The 22535-nt window shown below is 34.1% G+C and overlaps 1 protein-coding gene across 2 annotated transcripts; it reads left to right on the top strand.

Moving 5' to 3' along the window:
- Window positions 1-6093: 6093 nt before the first annotated feature.
- LOC138321491 (uncharacterized) lies at window positions 6094-20752 on the top strand. 2 transcript variants are annotated; one of them, XM_069265219.1, is made up of 3 exons: window positions 6094-6403; window positions 11328-13588; window positions 14070-20752. In XM_069265219.1, exons 2-3 carry the CDS (start codon window positions 11354-11356, stop codon window positions 15672-15674), a joined length of 3840 nt encoding a protein of 1279 aa, XP_069121320.1. In that variant the 5' UTR covers window positions 6094-6403; window positions 11328-11353; the 3' UTR covers window positions 15675-20752. The 2 variants fall into 2 exon arrangements, with proteins under 2 accessions (XP_069121320.1, XP_069121321.1); XM_069265220.1 differs by having other exon boundaries at window positions 6094-6417.
- Window positions 20753-22535: the final 1783 nt, after the last annotated feature.

Raw genomic sequence — 22535 nt, 5'->3', positions numbered from 1 at the left:
GAGAAGGCGATTGTCAGTGAGATAATCTGAATCACCATATAATCAAATCGTCTCTTACATGATATAAATATGAACATTTTGATTTGGCGCATCATTCAACAATGACATTCATCACAAACACTGCATTAAGAAGAGGACATTGTTATCTGTATCCTGTAGCACCTGAATAGGCAACTCCTGTAATAACACAAGTGATGGAGGTATATCAATACTAATTCTCTATAATTATATAATGTATTGTGTATACATGAAGAGCTTTACCGCAGACGTAATGGTGGAAAACACTGTTAATACTATTAGGCCAACAAAAATATATGTCTGTTTAGGGTTACGTATACATTGGCACAAAAAATAGGGTCCAGAGACCAAATATTAGATATGCAGCATGCTGATATAAATGACTACAAAGTTTGTTAATATGAATGACTTTCACCGGCATTCAAAGGCACATGAGCCAAAAATCCTAAAATCTTCAAATGACTCCTTGGGAAGCCTATAGAAAGCCTAGAGGCCACATATTAGGCATGCAACATGCTGACACAAATACCTTAGAGATTTGTTGATATGATTGTCCTTGACCCATATTAATGGTCACTTGGCAAAAAAACCTGGAATTTTCAAATTACTTCTTGTGAAGTTCTAGAAGGCCTAGATACCTAATATTAGGTTTGCAGCATGCTGACATAAATTGCTACAAAGATTGTTAATATGAATGACTTTGACCTGCATTCAAGGTCACATGGGCCAAAAAATCCTAAAATCTTCAAATGACTGCTTTTGACGTTGTAGAAGGCCTAGAGGCCTATTATTAGGTCTGAAGCATGCTGATGCAAATACCTACTAAATTTGTTAATATGGTTGACCTTGACCCATATTCAGGGTCACAGGCCTAGAGACCTAATATTAGGTCTGTAACATGCTGACATATAAATTGGTCTGAAGCATGCTGACATAATTGCCTACTAAATTTGTTAATATGAATGACCTTGGCCTTCATTCAAAGTCATATGGGCCAAAAATCCTAAAACCTTCAAATGACTTCTTGTGAAGGCATATATATCTAACATTAGGCCTGTAGCATGCTTACACAAATGCTTACTAAGTCTGATAAGGGTGACTTTGACCTTTCTGCAAGGTCACATACGCCAAAAATCCTATAATCTTAAACGAATTCTTGTGAAGTTCTAGAAGGCAACGAGACCTAATTGTAGGCCTGTAGCATGCTGACATGAATGTCTACCAAGTTTGTTAATATGAATGACCTTGACCGAAATTCCATGTAGGTGAAAAGCCCGTCAAATTGTCCAATGACAATTTCTGGTTTAGAATGATATAATTTTTGTAGAGTAGAACTTCTAAGCGTCGTAATTATTATAATATTTAAACAATGTTGATGATTGGTGAAACTTTCCACCTACTCGCCTGGCGGAACCAATCGAATTAGAAGGATACAATTGATGAATAATTCATGATTCCACAGTAAATGTAAATGCATATGCGATTTACGCCTCGGAGTAAGGAAACTTTTATATGATGTACACAGTGTACCTCGGAAAAATGGATGACATTACATGCATCAAAATATTAAATCCTTTTTGTTTGTCCGAATGTGTCTTTGTCATATATTTATATCTCTGTATTCTAACACAACTATGCCGTTTAAGCTGATATAAAATGAAAGTCGAAAGCACCCAGAAATTATATATATATTAATAACAAAATAATTGTGTTATGCTATACTTATCTATAAAATAATTACAGGTATGCATGTATTTAAACTATGTTTGATAAGCTTTAAAGTAGGTTCATTAATGCCAGTTGTGAAAAAATGACATCAAAGCGGTAGACGGTAGATTACTCTAAAAAGCGGCAGTCGTCTGCGTAATGCAGGTGTTTTTCATAGCAATTTCTATATATAATTACTATATAGAAGCAATGCACTCGGTAATTCAGATATATCATTTACATATAACTTGCTTTAATGCTTGCCTTGTCCCCTGCTGATCAAACTAATTTCATCATTTAAAAAAAAATGGATGTTCTAAATACTACTAGTATACAATATGCAGATTGCCCCTAAGGTATATTCATGAAAAAAAAATCTTATCGCCAAGTGGCTGTAAAATGGCACAAAGAGATATCCCTACTTTTGCCAAATATGCCAAGTACTTATGACTAGTAGCGATTTCCTGTTTTGGGCCCCGTTCCTCCGGTCACATAATAAAATGTACGGGTCATTGTTTTGTAGAGGTTCCAACAATGGAACATGCCTCTGCATAGTTAATTCAAAATACAGCTGTAATTGAGACACACAACTCAGATCGGATTAGTGCGCGCGGGTGTTTGTTAACAAGCAGGTAGCTTTCCAGCTTAAGTTGCTGATAATATTTAGTTGACAAATGTCTTTCAATAATCAGCAATGTGTAGTAAAGAGTAACACATTTTGATAACTGAACACCTTAATCTTTGTGTTTTCGTTGTTCTTTTGGTTTTTTAATTTTTGTTGATTTACATTGGTAATACATATAAATATATTTGTTTTCATACTAAACCTGACTTTCTGATTGGTCAATACTTTTTTGCATACTGTTATGAAAAAATTCCGAGAATGGTGCGAAATCCCGACGTTATCGTGACGTCATAATAAAGAAATTGAAGTTGCGCATTGATTCGGCAAAAGAATCCCTTGAAAAATCACTAGAACGGTACATTTAAACATTTTCTATTTTATGATATACATTATAAGATTAATTATAAGCATTGATGTCACTATTTTTTGAATTTCATGAAAAAAAATTGCAAACTTTTGTGAGAATCTGCTACGCGGATGATATCACGATATTTACCAAAAAGACTTTACTACAATAAACAGGATGATATTTGCAAATGTTACCTTCTCAAAAGTAGTTCGTCCATTACATGTAGTATATGGTAAATATCCGAATGCTTTTTGCTAATGTTTTAGACTGGTAGAACCGGAATATTTTATCGCTGCATCAACTGCCCATCTGGCATTTATGAACGTTTTCCATTAATTGAAGTTCGCAGTTGATCACCGTTGATCGCAGTTAACTTGCTGCCTTCCGCCATATATGTTGCCGACTATGGTAATGACGTCATAATAGATTATCCTGACGTCATTGAATAAGGAAACTACCGTTACGCTATATACGGGTACGAATCGACGTCAAAAGTGATTATGACGTCACATCTAAAGTGAGTTTCCTTCGGTCTATTTTTGACACAGGTTACAAGACTCGCGAGAGGTATCTATACTTAGTCCAGTAACCTCGCGTGCTTTTCGCCGCCGATTTCGGGGTTGATATTGCAGTTGATGAATACTTCCGAGAAACGTATCGGCCAATCAAAATACAGCAAATACACCAGTCATACAATAAATGCAATTAATGCATATCAGTGATGTGCTGTTTTGAAGAAAAGTGAATGTTAGCAGATGTTAAGAATTTTTGAAAGTTATATATGTCATTTAAAACCTTCTTTTCTTCTAAATAAATAAATCTAGATTATTCACTGAATAACAGAAGTGACATTTACTTAAAGAATTGAAGAATAGTACAAACATTGTTTCATAAGTTTCGTAATATGTTCTATTTGTAACGTAGAAAGGTAAATGACTTGATCATTTTAACCTCGAGCTCATAATGCATGCCTGACTAGAGTACTCTCAGTACTTTGATTTTTCTGGAGAAACTACGATGGCTACGTTTTTCTGAACACGTACAGAAGAAGCAACGAGAGTAAGGAGGGCGTGCGTCACATAGGAAGGCGCACGTACGTGTCGTGAAATTTCTCGTATCTTATTAATATAGTGGGGCATTGACATTAATATTTCACAACGTTTTCTCAGAACAAACGTTTACAATTTTTAACCCACAGTTGTTTATTTGAATGGTTTGCTTTCTGGTGCTGTCATTATGTCTGCTCCAACCTCTTGTAATCCCAACCCGAATCTTTGCTGCATGAACTACGAATTTGATTATATTTTGACAATAACAGTGACTGATGGTGAAATGTTTGGCAGGTGAACACAAAGGGATAATGGTGAGGCTACCGACTGTTTACCGACTGATAACAGCAATTTAAATATTTCAATTAAATTTGTATATGCTTGTATGTGGCTTACTTACCAGTGTCCTCATTCAATATCATTTAGTGGTGTAGTAAGTGAGGAGAGAGCCTTCCCATAGGAACTAACTCATTCAAACCCAAAGACACATTTAGACTCTTCTAACTAAAAGGATGGACGCTTAACTTAAGGCAATAAGTGATGTAGTGTCATGGTGAACATTATGTATAGAACAAAATATCTGAAGAAGTTAAAAAAATAAATAATGTGATTTTGTTTTAATATGAAAGTATATCACATTTATATAGTGTTGTTAAAAAAACCCACAACAGATATCCCCCGCAAATAGCATGTGGTCCAATTATCAGATCGCGATATCAAGCTTTGGGAATAACAAATATTGAATGCTTGGTTCATTGTCATTTTTGACAATCATATTTGTTTAGAGAAACTCATTTATCATTCATTAAACACATGCGATATGTGCATTTGAAATAATTGGGCGACCTTTAACGTTTTATGCCACAACAGCAATAAGCCAAATATCAACTGGCATTTTGGGAAAGCTGGACCATGGAAATATGATTATATCTTTCGCTTTTATATGCAGTTATTTGTTTTATTTAGGTTTTTGAAAATCCAAAATATGTGATTTCTTTTTTCAACAAAAGATGTTAATAACGGCAAATGATAAGCTCAATATCAACATTAATAAGGAAAGAATTCAAACCAAATATAGATATGAACGATTTCTTTGAGAATAGAACAAGGTAAATCAGAAGATTCAGCGTCGACAACACTCGCCATAAAAACTTAAGTCACCGCAACACCCGCCATACCAATCAAGGTCACGGCGACACCCGCCATACCAATCAAGGTCACAGCGACAACCGCCATACAAATCTAGGTCATAGCAACACCCGGCATATCAACCTAGGTCACAGCAACATCCACCATACAATTCTAGGTCACAGTGACACCCAGGCAAATCTAGGTCACAGCGACACTCATACAAATTAAGGTCATAGCGACACTACACAATACAAATGTAGGACACAACAACACCCACATATCAATCTAGGTCACAGCGGGCATATCAATCTAGGACCCACCATACAAATCTAGGTCACAGTGACACCCATACAAATCTAGGACACAGCGACACTCATACAAATCTATGTCATAGCGACACTACACAATACAAATGTAGGACACAACACCCACATTATCAATCTAGGTCACAGCGACACCCGTCATACATATCTAGGTCACAGTGATACCCGCAATATCAATATAGTTCATAGAGACACCCATACATATCTAGGTCACAGCGACACTCATAAAAATCTAGCTCATAGCGACATTACACAATACAAATGTAGGACACAAGAACACCAACCATATCAATCTAGGTCACAGTGACACCCACTATAGAGATCTAGGTCACATCGACACCCGCAATATCATTCTAAGTCACAGTGACACTCATACAAATCTAGGTCTAAGCAACATCCGCCATATCAATATAGGTCACAGCGACACCCGCCATATCAATCCAAGTCACAGCGACACCCACCATACAAATGAAGGACACAGCGACACCCATATCAATCAAGGGCACAGCGACAACCGCCATAAAAATCTAGGTCACAGCGACACTCGCCATAAAAATATAGGTCACACTTATAATTAGGTCAGGACGCAATCTTCGTGGTACTATAAGAATCAGTTTTCGACAACGGAACCATCATTTACATTAAGAACCATAATAAACCTCTGATTTCTACAAGAAAAAGAAATCTCGAAGTGAATCTTTTATTGTTTACTGTAATGTATATTGTCATACCATTCGCCTTACATATATATTATACAGTTGCCTATTGGCTTTTTGATGTAGGTGTATTATATCAGATATATATTTTTCAGATTATCTTAATATTCTACAGTTATTATTGCTATGCTTTTATCATTTACTGTAACTAATATTTCATATGAGTCACTTTAAGTATTTACAGTTGCTTCCTGGCTTTAATGTATGTATATCATATGAACATATAGTACACAGTGGAGTTGCCTACCCAGTAGATATCAGTTGTCATTGTTGTTGTAAAACAATAGTTGCGTCACAAAGTTGTGCGAACACGCAAATTGCATCAATTCGTATTCCAAAGAGGTGAGTTGGAGATACTGTTGGGATAACCAGGGAAGTTTGAGCTCACACAGTCCATGATTTACACCGTACTCTCCTGCGTAAAAGCAGTGTAGCACGAACACCCACCACCACACGGCGGATGTGAGCGAACGTTACTGTATCTGGTGAGTAGATAAATGTACGTTGGTTTGAATACAATATATACACGATGAACTTTATTTTGTTTCATTATGTAAAAAAATATATTTATATTTTCTAATGAAAACAATAACCGTTAATTTCACCGTTGTTCAAAGCATGATCTGGCATAATTCTCAACTATTATAGAAAATAATACTTATATCACATACATCAGTATTAAAGTCGTTATCATTGATGCATTTTTTGAGAAAGTCGGTTGTTGACATGAAATATGATGATACAACTAACAGCTTATAATATTTCAAGAAGTATTTACGGATTACGTTAATCTGAAAGAGGGACTAACGTGACTAGATATGTTACGAATATTGTAAAGATAACCGCTAGCCACTCCATTTTCCTATCTTTCTTTCCAAAGTTGTGTTAAATATTTCAAAACATAAAAGTAGTAAGGTAGGCGTTTTAAAGACTTTTTTCAGTCACAAAAAGTTTCATGATTTTTAAATGATACTTACTGGAAGCATTAAATGGGCTATACTGTATAAGAGAAAAATAACACTTTGACTAAACACTGTAGTGGTGAGCCAATACCATGACTACATATCACAAACATATTTACTGTGTCAGGAACATAACTATTTGATAAAATCCATAACTTACTAATCCAGTAATACAATACACGTACACCATATTTGCCTATGAATTTAAAATTAATATCGAACACTGCTCTTAGTGATGGTATTATTTTTATCACAATAAAAACAAGCTATACTGGATCCATTTGATAAAGCAAAGGTATGTAACATCACAAAGCAAGCCAGGTTTTATCCTGATTTGATCATGTTATCTATTTTTGACCTAACAGTTACGTCTATGAACATTCGGTGATAACGAAACTAGAACGACGTCGTTCAGAACATTGGAGGGCTGAAGTTGGTTGCGAGTTCCTAGTTCCTAGTTCCGTTTAATAAACGGAACTAAGAACCAGACTCGAGTTCCGTTTAACTTAATCGGAACTAGGAACCAGACCCGAGTTCCGTTTAACTTAAACGGAACTAGGAACCAGACCCGAGTTCCGTTTAACAAACATACTGGCCAACGAGCGGAGTTCCGTTTATTAGGATTCCTATCTCTAACTGCATGTTCAATTACCTATTATATACAGGAATCGAATTTAGAGCTTCCATGAATACTACAGCACAGAATTAATCTCCTTATCACAAGTTTCCTAAACGGATCTGACACCTAGACTCCAGTTCCGTTTAACTTTAACGGAACTCGGGTCTGGTTCCTAGTTCCGTTTAAGTTAAACGGAACTAGGAACTAGGAACTCGCAACCAACTTCAGCCCTCCCAGAACATTTATCTACATATAATCTAATCGGGGCACCATATGCTGTTTACATATTACAAACAGTTGTGTTATTTTTCAAAACATGTCCCTTACATGCAAGATAATATAGCATCTAGACTACGTCAAACGTTCCATTCCTAAACCAGCACACATCTTAGTTAATATGGCCGATTGGCATCTTCAAATGCAGATGAAAAGCAACAGCAAATTATTACGTAATTATGGCTGAGGCCGCTACACCTCTCAATCAAGTCAAAAGTTATCAGAAAATTAAATGCGTTTTGGCAAACATTCAGCGTAACTCATTGAGTCGAATTTGTAACACATTATTAGTACAAAGTTGTTATATATGCTGGATATCAATGGCCTAGTATATGGGTTTATATAAATTTAGACTATAAAATAAAGATATTAAGCTAACTTTCCTTTGCTCTTTACTTCAAACAATAATGAGAACAAAATCTTAATGTCAATGTTTTCGTTTTAAGCCTTACTTCAAACAATAATGAGAACAAAATCTTAACATGTCATGATGTATATAATGTATTGAATTGGTCAGATTTCCGAAGGCACTTAACATTTTTTTTCCGGATTCGTCATATCATCCTTTAAGATGTAACAGAAAACTTTCCGGTGTATAAGAACTGCATCGTCTTCAGTGATAAAGATTATTCAACTTGAAAATAAAATCATGAATAATGATTACTATTATTAATTAGCATAGATAAATGGCAAGACTGCACGAATTAATTTGAAAGTATTTTGATTTGATCGTCACGTTTGAATGCATCAATTTGGAATAAATAGTTGGATGAAAATAATTGAATTCAAGATTGTTTATATTAAGCGGAAATTGTTATACTAAACGAAATGGCAATACAGTATAAGAAGGATTGGCCATACTTGCTACTGTCATTTTGAAAATATACAAAATATTTCTCATCATTGAAATCTAGTGATGAACATTCGCAAAAGTTTCGAACACTTTAACTCGGTTTATTAGATTACGAACTGACAAAAATATTACTACGAACATGACATGAAAGTATTTACGAAAATTACCTTACGTTATCAATGTTTAATCTTCCTGTTTCTATCTGTTGATCTGTTGCTGTTTACTTTTGAAAACTTATTTTCGAATTCGTTTACATATCTATAAGGGGTAGGGCAGATTTGTGGGGTTCGCAGTAAAAGCATAAGAGCTTGAGGAGTTTGAAATGAACTTAAGATTACTCATTGATTCCTATCACTATGTGGATATCATTGTTTAAGAAGACAGGAGAGTAATATCTAGTTAAAGTAGCCACGTTTACGAATAAGAATATCCGTCAATAGACGATTACTGACCTTTCTAATAAGAAGTCCATCTCCAATAACATCCCTGCAAGATGCCATCAACAGTGCAACCGCATACCTCATTAAGTCAAAGGATTAATATGTTTTATGATTCAACATTTTGATTCCAGTACACGATCCAATTTAACTCATCTATACATTTATCGCCAAAAACCTTTATTTATATTTATAAAACTGTTGTATTGTTGCTGTAAAACTATAGTAAATGTAAACCCTTCGTAGGTATTAACATTATGATAACTTTACATTATTATAACTTAACATTATTATAACTTAACATTATTATAACTTTTATTTATCATTTCTCATGAAACTCTATTGATATATGTATAGATTAAGCTGGAGGAATACAATTATCAAAGATATACTTACAACGTTTAAAGCAATATATACATTGTATATCTTATCTTTACTTATCATTTACACATCAATTGTTTATTGATAAGTGAAGGATACCACTATTACAAAGAGTCACAACAACGCACATACTGCTGTCTCCAAAATACACACTTTACACACAGCATACACGGGAGGCCGTCCTTCAATGACACTGACTGTTAATATGACGTTGATATAGCAGGTAAAAACCAATCAACGTAAATCGTTTACAAACAAGGCGCCTAGCAGAAAATGACAGTGTTATCAGAACATCTGTGAAATTTCAAACTGTGACCTAGATATGTAGTATTACACCGAGAGCTAGGGTAAACTGTATCATTCTTAGAGTGTTCACCTGGTTTATTGGTGTTTCTCATCAGCATACTCAGGCTGTAACTATGACAAGATAAGCTGATGAACTTCACATTCCTCACTTCACTACAACATCTTTATCATTTCTTTAACCGAGTTATCAGCTTCACAAAATGGTGAGTGATTCCCAAGAAACATTGTAGGACTTTGCAGTATAAAGCAAATTGGAATCTGATATTCCCCTTATCCCCCCCAATAAAAATAGTCCATGTGAATGCTTAGATATATACTGTTTTCAGTTTCTATTGGAATTGACTGAGAATATAGAAAACTATTCCGTGCGTCTGATGTTCATTTGCACATAAAAAGGGGCGATAGGCAAATATATTTCGCTGTGAAAAATGCCCTTTATATTATGTTTCATTATCTATTGACTTGTATTCACGTATCAGTTCATCAGATACATTTGTATATTCCTCATTATGCTAGTGTTACATGTATGTTGAAATTGTTCCGTCATACGGTATATTTGACAGATACAACTGAAACACGGTTTACATCCTTATATTCTCACTTGTAAAATGGTTAAAGAGCCAATTCTGTAAAACATATTTATATTACTAATAAAGGATTTACATTAATGATACAGAAATATATTATTAGACGAGGTGTAGCCGAGCATAATACAGCTATTTTCATGGACCCAATATATTTTCGTATCATCCATGTAAGCACTATATAGCGAATGTATCCCACCGAGGCCCTTTTTTATTTTCCTATGCCAAGTTCATGCAAAAATAAGAGTCTGATAGCTCTTCAAATCTCAACTTTGCTGAAATTTGGAGTCGATTATTTGATTCATGACATTCAATCAAATACTTTTATATAACAGACTCGCTTACTTAATTATTACTTCACAAAAACAGTTATTTTCTCACCTTGATTATATATTATTATGTATTCGCTTCGAGAAATAAACTACTCTTTCATGATGTTAAATACACGTTTACGTAACAATTTCACCGATTCACTGATGTCTGGGTATTTTATTTCCAAAGTATAAACTACAACCTTTTATAAACATTAATAGTTAAACTGGTAAAATGATAACATAAGAAATATACAGTTTTGTTTCGGTAGCTGCACTTTCAAAGGAATTTTATTTGAAATATTAATAACGACTGATAAGGAAATACACCCGCAACTAATATTCTCAGTTACATTAACCAAGGCATCATTGTTTCATGATGAGTACATTTATGATTCATGAATCTACATATAAATATTTCTGGTGTGAATATTTTAGCATCTTTCGTTTTTTAAACATTCGCAAATATACATATACAAACACACACACACACATCAAAATGTGAAAATATTATAGATATGAATAATTTCATTGTAGATGCACAGCGTGGTATTTAGCACAGCGCTTGCAGTTTAAAAACTGACTGAATTGAAAATTCACACGCAAAAATATCAACATTTACCGTATACATACTGCTTGGTTCTCACATAAATGATAATCAGATTTGTTTTTATTTTCAGATTTCGTATTACAAGAAACAGCTCCAATGGAATTACGATATTCCATCTGTATACTAGTCACCATTAACATCATAAGTTCACTGGGAGCCTCTGATAAATCTATGACAACGAAGTGGTTCATTGAGGAAACTTCAACAACAAGAACTGTTCATAACCTAACCAATTTGATTTATCAATATTATTTAATCTGCGGTTCGCAGTTTATATGTGAAAAACAAAATTATAATTTCATCAAATACCATCAGCCAAGTCCAAATTTAGCATTGTGTCCTCAATGTAGCTGCGCAAAAGATTGTGTGCAAAATGGGACGTGTTGTCCGGATGTTATGTTCTCATTTCCGATTCCGGTATGTAAAGATAAATCTATCATCAAAAGTGTGTACCTAGGAAATGATCAAAGCCATATGATAGTGGATTGTCATGAAAAATCTCCACAACAAACGAAGGAAAAGTGCTATAAAAATTTTACAGATGCAGAGATGATGCAAAACCCACCAGTTACATACACAAAATACGCGTTCACGTTTCGCAATAAACATTGTGCAGAATGTAACGGAATTTTTTTTAATTATTCAAATTGGGGTATCGATATTTCTTGTCAAATGGTATCTGATTTCAATTTTCTTTCCACCTATGAAGAAATTATAGATAAAGCAAAGGAGAGTAATTGTAACGTTATGTATGACGAGGATGAAGACACTAGCAGGTATATATGTGAAGAATTTAAGGAGTTGAACGATTGGCCTATGGCTAAATCCGAATGCAATATCACAGGAACATGGTTAAAGTACGACAGAGATATAGAAAGTGCATGTAACTCGGATTACAGCATCACAGATAATGGATTCACAAATGTGTTCTGCTTGATGTGCAATCCGCCTCCGTACAACGTCAATACTATCAGCTCATGCAACGTTTCAGGTAACTGGGCACCATATGAATCAGAATTGCGGGAAGCCTGTACGAAGCAGGATGCTACTCCGAGCACCATGCCGTATAAAAATTTATTCTGCTTTCTCTGTAATCGAAACAACACAAGTCACTTCCGGTACCAAGATGTCAATGCTATCGTGGAAGAGAGCATCATCACCTTTTCAAATATCTATAACATCAGAATACTGGAACATGCTTTGGATTATTATGATTCTGTTTTAGAGTCCTCTAGGCTCGATAGCCACGATAATGTCCAAACGCTATACACCAATGCTGTGTCATTTAATAGAAGTAAACTCCTCAAGCTTCACTATGCTACATTTGGTACTAATTCATACTGTTCGGCGAAATTTCCTGGCGGTTTTTTTGTGAATGATACATGTTCTTGTGACGAAAGCTGCCTATTCCGTAATTCAAAGCCATTTTGCTGTCATGACCTCCTCCTGGACAGCCCAACATCATGTTTGAAGGCTTCAATATCAGGATCGAAGTATTTCTCCTTGAACTTTGGTGCGGTTGTTGGGTGCAATGACTATACAGGAGATCAGGTGATACTAAATAGATGCAAAAGTGCGAATCCAAATGACATATTTGGCATACTTCCAGTCACTTACAATGGCATTGTGTATAAAAATCTGGACTGCTTTCGATGCAATAACCCTACAATAAATATTTCACATGCTTCTGTTTCTGATTGGGAATTGCAGTTTGAATGTGATTCACATCCCCATTTTAAATACTTTCCTAGTGTTATAGGGATTATAGAACACTTCAGACGTAGAAATTGCAATATACAGATTGTCCCAGCAAGAGAGTATCATGTAACAAAAATGAGCAGAATATATTGTAACAGAGAAAGAGTTGACAGATGCAATATTACTGGACAGTGGTCAAAATATGACAGAGATATTGAACTTGCTTGTGAAACTCTGGATTTATTCTTACCGCCTCATCATGGATATAAAAATGTGTACTGTTACATTTGCAATAACCCAATACATCCATCTATAAATAATACAACGTCTGTTACATGTCATGTGTCGGCAGAAAATCAGTACTATGGGGAAAATATAATTACGGCATGCGCAGAACAACCGGAAGTTCCTGGCTTTGGATTGTATCGGAACATATTTTGTAGGACTTGTTCAATTGTAAATGCAACTATAGAAACAATGTTATGGATACCATATATGCCTGATTCATCTGGTAGCAGAGGCGTTCAAACTTCTGTCCGCGACATGTTTAGTGTTTACAGTTCCGCGATGTCAGTAGCTGCGCAGGCGCTAGAGGTGGGAAGTGAGAAGAATACAGTGTACAGTGTAGCAACAGTAAGTATGCTAGTATCTGCTATTTCAATTTCGCATATTACTGATTAATTTCTCTTGTGGAATGTATCGATTGTGACGTCATTATTTTGTGAGGGAAACTCCATTCTCTCAGAAAAATAGGGCGTCACAATCAATACCTACAAACAAAAATCTTCGCCATAAACGTATTGATAATTGATAGAATGTCAGATGGCGTAGTAGCAAATGTTTTTGGGATTCACCAAATCTCTTTTCGTATTATGCTTCTAATTAAATCAATGCATGTTAAATTCATATTGAAAGCATACGTAAACATTATCTATGAAAATAAAAAAGACAAGTACTTACCTGAAATCATGATAGATTAACTGACCGAAAATGTATTTCAGAAAAAATATTTCTGAGGATAAAAAACCTATTTAACATAGCTGATCTTCCGCATAGTCTTCTGTATTCTATTCTATTATTCTATTTGTTATATTCAATTCTATTCCATTTACAGAACAAAGTTCACAACCTAACTTGTTTCCCCGGGAAAATGCTGGTTGGTAGCCATTGTAAACCATTGCTAAAGAATACCGAAAATTTACTTTATGTGTTATCATTTTCCTTGGAAGGGTACTCAGGATTTCTACCACAACATTTGTTGGACGTCATGCAACAAAAACTGAGATCAGTGATCTCTTCTATAAACGATAGTATCGTTTTCGATTCCATACACATGTCGTTAAATAAGTCTTGTGACACACCATTCATCATAAACAGTGTAGGTGTACGGATACTGGTGCACACGACTATCTTCATTCCTGAAAAAGTGGATAGGATTCTAACAGAAAGAAGACTTGTAAATATCACCAGAGAAGATTTTTACGTTGATAATTTCACATATTTCAAAACCTTTCCATCTTATGACGCTTTTACGATTCCCGTGATTCTAAAGACTTTGCCTTTTGCCTCACAGTGTCATGTTACTTATACCAACCCCAAAAATTACGACTTCGAGAAGAATTTTCATGCATCTGTTGTATCGGACCTTCTGCTATGCACACACGTTATATTGGAATCACAAGATTTTAGAATAGACGGCTCATATATGAGTCTTTCTATTGGAAACAATAATCGAAAATTCAATCCTTTAGAATATATGTTAATAGGCACTGGCGCAAGGATTTGTCTAGATGATTTTCGTGTAATAAGTGAAGAGTTTTTAAATACAGATGAAGAAATGTCGGAGATATCTAAAGCATTGGGTGTATTCGAATTGATATGTACCGTCATCTCCTTAATTTGTCTGTTTATGACTTTTGTGACCTATTGTCTTTTCCCAGTCATGAGATCTATACCAGGTATCAACAATATGAACCTAGTCCTCGTCATGTTTTGTGCACAGTTATTCTTTATCGTTGGATATACTCGAACCTCCATGCCAACATTCTGTACCGTAATAGGAATATTAATTCACTTCTTTTGGTTGACAACCTTCACATGCATGAACGTTTGTTCCATTCACATGTATCATGTCTTCACTGGCGATCTCATGTCTGGTCGCAATACAAACCGATGGAAAAAGAGGATAATGATGTATATGGGATATTCACACGGACTACCGGTGTTAGTCATTGTTTTAAACATTATAGTTCTGTCCAGTACATCTGTAGACGGTGGGATTGGCTATGGATACACAGTCTGTTTCATAAACAGCACAGCGTCCTTTTACATAACGTTCTTTGTGCCAGTGATACTGATTTGCATTAGCAATATATTCTTTTTCACGCGAACTGCTTTAAAGATAAAAAATACACCAAAAGTGGAAAGCACAAAGGAGAAGAGAAATGACTTTGTAATTTACATCAAACTGTTTTCTCTGACTGGGATAACCTGGATATTGCTCGTCATTGACACACTATTTACTGTTTCTGTATTTAGCTTTCTTGTTGTGTTTTTCACAGTCTGTCAAGGGTTGTTTGTGTTTGTAAGTTTTGTTTTGAACAAACGCGTTTTGAAACGTTATGAAAAACTTTGCGGTAGAGAGACCAAAAACGTTTCACGTGACAAAAGTTCCTCACAAACCACACAATTAATGTTAACGAACTCAAGTTCAGTGTGACTTAAGGGTCCAAAAAACCTTAAAAGCTTATTTTCGAATAAGGTACTTGCAAATGTTTTGGAAATGCCAAAATTTGAATTCATTTACTGTATCGTATTTCACTAGTGTTAGGGATTAAATTTTGCTTCCTGTTTCTGCTTCCCACACTTGTATTCATGATAATAATACTGATATGATACTGTAATATATGGTCAAAGGCATTATGATACCATAAAGCCGGTATTTTCTCTTATTTAAATTACTAAAACTATAACCTTTACATTGCATGCAACGCAATTCTCAAAATATTGGTAACTTTTGGTAGTAAATAACATATTAAATGTGCTTCTTGATTTATGAGTATGAAAATGACGTCATTTAACTTGAATACTTGACATGTTTAAATTGGAAGTTCCATTGGCAGAGTTAAATTGTATTACATGTATTTTATTACATTTTATTATATTATTACACTTTGTATTTTATTTTCTATTTTTCCTAGTTATTTTGTGATTAACATGATCGTGTAGTTATACCCGAAGTACATCTACAATACATATTGTATATAATATTGGTATAACAGTGTTTTCCACCATTACTTCTGCGGTAAAGCTCTTCCTGTGTACAGTGTCAACAATACATTATCTGTAAAGTATAAGAAGTAATCTACCTTCATCACGTGTGTTATTGTCGAAGAACAGTGACCTTCCCCTTGACCTTATGTGAGATATCCATCTATAGCATGTAGGGGGAAGTCAGAGTATTTGATTTTGTTTTATATTTGATTTCATAAATTTATACCGGACAATAGTGTCCAATTGAGTTGTTTCCTATCATTATGTACATGTGATAGAGAATAAAATGTTTCTCTGTTTCTCAATGATAACACCAAATTAATCAGTCCAACCTAAATGTATGCTTTCTCTCTATATATAAATTTTGACGTAAAAACAAAACGAAACTGTGAGAGCTGTGGACTCGTTTTTTATTATTATTTCTTTATTATTATTTTCCTTTAACAGATTGTGGCCTTGAATTTATAACCCTGAAACGAGAACTTAAATATGTTAATGGTCAAATACCATTAATATTAGAACATCAATATATAGACGTATTTAGATTTTAATAAATAAAATGCTGTGCCAGATTTTAAATTCATTTTTTCAAGTTAAAAATTATGTTTGCGATGTTATAGAATTTCAACATTAGGTTCAAATGCTTGTAGTATGTTTTATGGACAAAGCTAGGATGTATTGTATATATCAGCAGTATATGTATAACACCACATGAACTAATGACCCGTGAGACTACTTATAACTCACCCTAAATGCCAAAAGACCTGAATTGCAACAGTAGTAACGGACTAAACAGCCGCTCATCCCTCTCCACTGATCACAAGCTTCAGTAAATAAATAAAGGCCTCAGGAACGACCTGCAGGTGATGTTCATCAGCGTCAGAATATCTACACAGCAGCCATGTTTTTCATTATTATTGGGAAGGGTGTAATGATTTATTTCAGTTGTTTATTTGATGTAGATTTTTAACCCTCTGATGAACTTTAATATCTATTTTCCTTTATTTCTTATAAACTACAATATATATTATGAATCTATTGTACTTCCTAATTGCTTTGTTGCAATATCCTTTCCATTTCTTTTTGGTTAGTGTTACAGTTCATATTATTATAACAATTTTGTTTAGTTTCGCGACCTTTGACCAACAAGAGTCATTTTAGAACGTAGCGCAGTATGTGGAGAATAATAAACACTGGATTACAGTTTGGACACTGACCAACGGTCAGTTCCTGCCAACTGCTCAACTTGGGAGTCAAACTTGAAACCCTGAGATATAGGACTGGTGGTTATATGTAGAACATCTTAACTCCGGTCTCAGTACTATGAAAACTCTTTCGGTAACATGAATATAGTAATGATTATTATATTAATGAAAGATATATAGGTTTCACGTAGTATTGTGTCCTAAACAGTTATGATCATATGGAAAGGATTATTGTCATACGGTCAGTACCAGGCAACTGCCTGAAATAAAATAAAGGACCCGTTAAAATGTTAAACACCTTGACCACTTCATCACTGTGGCCTATGTCAAAAGGCGTTTCAGTTTAATTTGAGTTTATCAATACTGAGGTCACCTTGCTTTCTAGACAAGAATTTAGCAAGTGTAATATGCCATTTATACAGGAATACTCCCTGCTTGTCAATATCCATATCATCTGGATCACGGATGCCATCTATTTGATTTAAGGTGGACGCATTTGCCACATGTATATCCCTATGGATCTATTATTTCATTTGCGCTCCTCGCGATGGGAACTTGAGAGCAAACTAACCACAAATTATAGACATACTAGAAATTAAACATGTGTCTTATGAACTTCTTGTATAAACAGTTATTGGAGAATACGATAGATAAGGATATTTATAGAACCAGTTATACAAATATTCTATTTATCACTTGATATAAAAACACATGTGCCATTTCTCCACAAACTCTAGAATGGCTGATAACTGTATTGTAGATGTAAATCCCATACCTTAAGATAGATAAATTAGTACCATATTTTATAGTATACACGTCCTCAGTTTCATAGTTTCTTTATTTTGTTCCAAGGGATCTCCTCACAATTTTACCCATGTTGTGAAATAAATCCTTCTTTAAGCCATCAAATCACTCGACATGAATACGTCATCACTTCATATGCCGGAAAGTTCGTGTTCCTCAGAACCAACGGGGCAGTGTACTTTGTACATAGTGTGAAATAGGTCTCTGTTACTTAGCTTACGAAGCATTTGTGGCTCAATTGGTAGTCTCGCTCTCCCAGACACTTGTTGACTACGCTTGCTACGTTAGTATTATAAGAGACTTTGATGTGTGGTAACAAGGCTCTGGTTGAAAGATACTTCTCAAATGGTAGAGTTGTTACCAGCAATCGGAACACCTAGCCAACTCCTGCGAACGTAGAATAAAGTCAAGTTTACGAGAAAATGACGAGGTGATCCGACTTCTATATCTAGTGTGGCGCTTGACAAGAATGTGAATTCACAAGTTGAAATTGATGATATGACAGTATAAATTGATATTTATCGGCATTATTCAAATAACGGAAATCTGATACAATCAAATAACCTTCCATAAATCAAAATTGGGCTAGTTAGGGATAGATAACTAAATTGACCAGTTAACAAATTATCAGATCAACTTCCCAGTGATGGTATCCGTATAGAGCGGAGGATGGCGGAATAACTATATCTAATTGTTCAAATTATCTCCCTGGCATTGGGATATACAGTACATTGGTATGAGATTTTGTCGTTTTTTAAATTGTATTTCACAAATATTTTATTTAATCTCAAATACTAGTATCTAACCTGAGCACCAGGCAAAGTCTATTTATAGCCCCAGTATATAATAGTGGGCCTTTTAAATGTGGTAATATCAGTAAGATCGTATATCAGCATGAAGACTGCATGAATAAGTGATTAACCAGAATGATTAACCAATAATGAACGTTTACTTCGTGCAATGTTCGGAATTGATTCAAAAATAGGATTCTAGCATGTATCAATCAATAATGTTGGAACTCCTATAATATATCAGTTTATTTCTATATTGCCTGAACTATGGTATATTTCTAGCATGTTGGAATTTAAAAAAGGAAATAGTTAAAAGGTAAGTGTCATAATTTACATTCTGCCCTTTAGGAAGTTTACAACACGTTTATTATAAGAGTTACTTCCCTTTGTTTCACTGCGTCAGTACTGACGGAGTTGAAATTAACAGAATTAATTATTTTTTGTAAGGAAATTAATTCAAAGAAAAAACTTGATTAAATGAACATGATTATCATTTCATACATGTAAGCTGATAGTAGTAGTAATTGTATGTATTTATTAGATATATATATATACTTTGTCCATGGCATTTGTTCCATACGAGTATTTTATATGTAGCTATAGATGTAGTTATGTTGTAGATATATCGTTGATACAGTATTATCGTTATATTATTTATATACTAATATGTTATATTCCTAAGAGGTATATTAGCACATGCTGCTGTCACCTTACTTGTCCCGTGTTTTCTTTGTTAAAATGTCTCCCATTATTTCAATCCACTACTGACATTAACCGCGGAATCACTCATGTGATAGTTATGCTTTATTATACCTCAAGTGAGAATCCACTGTGTATTTCACATTATCATTAGAACAATAGGAGACAATAGACACGTTCGTAGCAACCCCCTAGCAACGGGGGATAGTGTATTTTTAGACAATGCAAAATATGAACCGCCCCAAAAAGTTGCACACTCGTTTTTTTACGACGCCATCTTTGTTTTTTGAAGCGACGCTTCAAATTTATCTAGAGCTATTTAGTAATATTTTTGCCAAACAAGTCTGTTTATCAATATCTTTTTTTTTTCAAATTGAGTACGGAGCATTCTGTTTACACATTTTCGTTTACAGTTCAAGCGTTATATGTTGATTTTTGATAATCCCTTTGGTGATAAGGCGAACGGAAGACATGCGATAACAAGCGTCTTCGTAACGTTGCTAATGTTGTAAACAGACGGCAGGACAAAACCAAAATTCTTTGAGATTTGTAAAAACGTTAAGATTTTAACAAACGCTGGAGACAACAAGAATTTTTCACCTAATGCTTATTGTGAATATGTGCACTGTGAACCTCTAATGCAGGTAGTATTTATATTTAAGGATTAACTTGAATATAATTTTTATGTTATGGAGATATAACACAAAAATCTTAGTGTACTCTAAATAAACCGCGAAGCGGTTTATGATGAGAGTACACTCAGATTTTTGTGTTATATCTCCATAACATAAAAAATATATTCAAATTAATCCTTATAATTCAATTTACTAAAAAGATAATCTCTTCAATATTCAAAATTCATTTTGGGACTCTTTTGTCTATGAAATCATTACGCCGTCATCTCAGCCAATCAGAAGCAACGCTATAAACGGCGACGCCATTTTTTCCTTTATGGGCTGATAAAGTAAATTTTTAAGCCAATGAAAATGCTCGTAACAAGCAAAATTGAATTATAAGATGATATGGTTAAAGTCTGAAATACATGTACAACATTAGATGTGTATCATTTCTTCTAAATGAAATTTTATTGTGTTTTACTTGTTTGACAAATAAAGGAAGATTTCATTTTGTATCTATTTATGTATATACCGGTGAGATTGTAGACAAAACATAATTAATATGCAATATTTCTGAAATATAATTATCAGCGATTTTTTTGTAGAAATATGATTTCAGTTTGTGACATGATTGTGTTATTTACTCAGTCATGAGTTACCTCCCTTGTAATCATTCTCCGACAATCATTGAAAACAAAGCAATGTATTGACACTTAGCCATGGCATAGGATATCTACTACCGTTCGAAAGCGGAAATCCGGTGTTTTCATAATAATAAATACATGTATGATATGCATTTTATTTTTATTTTACTGTGATCGTTAAGGACTATGTATGGTTTGGACCCTTTTTGACCCCCCAAATCTGTCAAATTTTCAAATCCATTATTTTGTGATTATATTGCTGAATTTCAGATAACTGGTACATCCCTGACACAATTAGTATGATAGTTATGTAGCATTGCAGTTGTTGCTATTGTAACCATCCTAAATAATGCATATGCATACATTAATCTAAAGTGACAATTTGGTGATTTTCGCCTGCTTTTGCTACATTTTTTAACAAATAATCATAGAGCACATCCTTCAACAAACTTTGAGTTTCTCCTGATGATGTATCATAAGTGCCTAGATATTCTCAGTAAATATTAAGTTTATTCAAGATTGTGCTCTATCGTTGTGCATAGGAAAATCTGCCTAAAAATAGAAAAAATAACCAATTTTCCACATTAGCTTAATTTATTCCCTTTTTTAATGGTAACCATGGCATTTAGAGCGTTGATAATTAAAAATACCATCTATCTTAAATAAATAAAGGATTAAAAACTTATTTTGTAACACTAAGTTGAAAATCTGATGAACATGGCGGCAAAATAGGCCTCAAACCATACATAGCCCGTTTGTTTATAACTTCAAGCAGATAGTTTGCCTTTATTGAACCTTTTAAATAAAACACTATATGTATAACCATGTAATGGATAGAGTTATTTGGTAACTCTCGATGGATATTCAATCAAAATGGCTACAATATATCGTGTGATTATCTATTTTGAAAATTCTACAAACATAAAAGAAAGGAAAACATCGGCTACGTTAACAGGTCCTATATATTAAAGTTATATGTGCCGTAACTGGGCGATAATTTTGACATGCTATTTTTTCATCATTAATCTATTAAAAACCATAAGGTTTGTTTAATAAAGCTGTAAAAATCATACAAATGGCTTCAGATGACTTATAAACGTTAGTTATAAGACAGAAATTTTGTACTGAAAAATTGTTGTTTTTATGCCTTAAATATGTTTAAATGAAAACATACCTGCAGAGGTCACTTTACAATTACTAAAAACATTGTAAAAATGTGTAATGAAATTGTAGACCACAATTTGGCTTCATGGTCTCACCGTATGTACTCATTTCACTTCACTATTGATGTAAATATATGATTTTTGGCAGTACTGCCAAAAATCGTTTTCAGCTGCTCTTATTTGTATGTGTTAAATTAAAACCTATGAATTGAAAGTACTGTAATTTTCAAAACGTTGGTAATTTTTGGTGATGAATAACATATCAAAAGCTCATCTTGATTCGTGAGTATGAAAAATACGGCAAATATAACTTTAATGCACACAATCAGGCATTCATTTTTTGCGATTTTTTTTCTCACAAAAAACGCATGAAATGTAATCGCC

Source organism: Argopecten irradians, chromosome 4 (genome assembly GCF_041381155.1).
Source record: "Argopecten irradians isolate NY chromosome 4, Ai_NY, whole genome shotgun sequence".
NCBI lineage: Eukaryota > Metazoa > Mollusca > Bivalvia > Pectinida > Pectinidae > Argopecten > Argopecten irradians.
The sequence above is the reverse complement of the archived record's forward strand: the minus strand, read 5'-3'. Positions and strand labels throughout refer to the sequence as shown.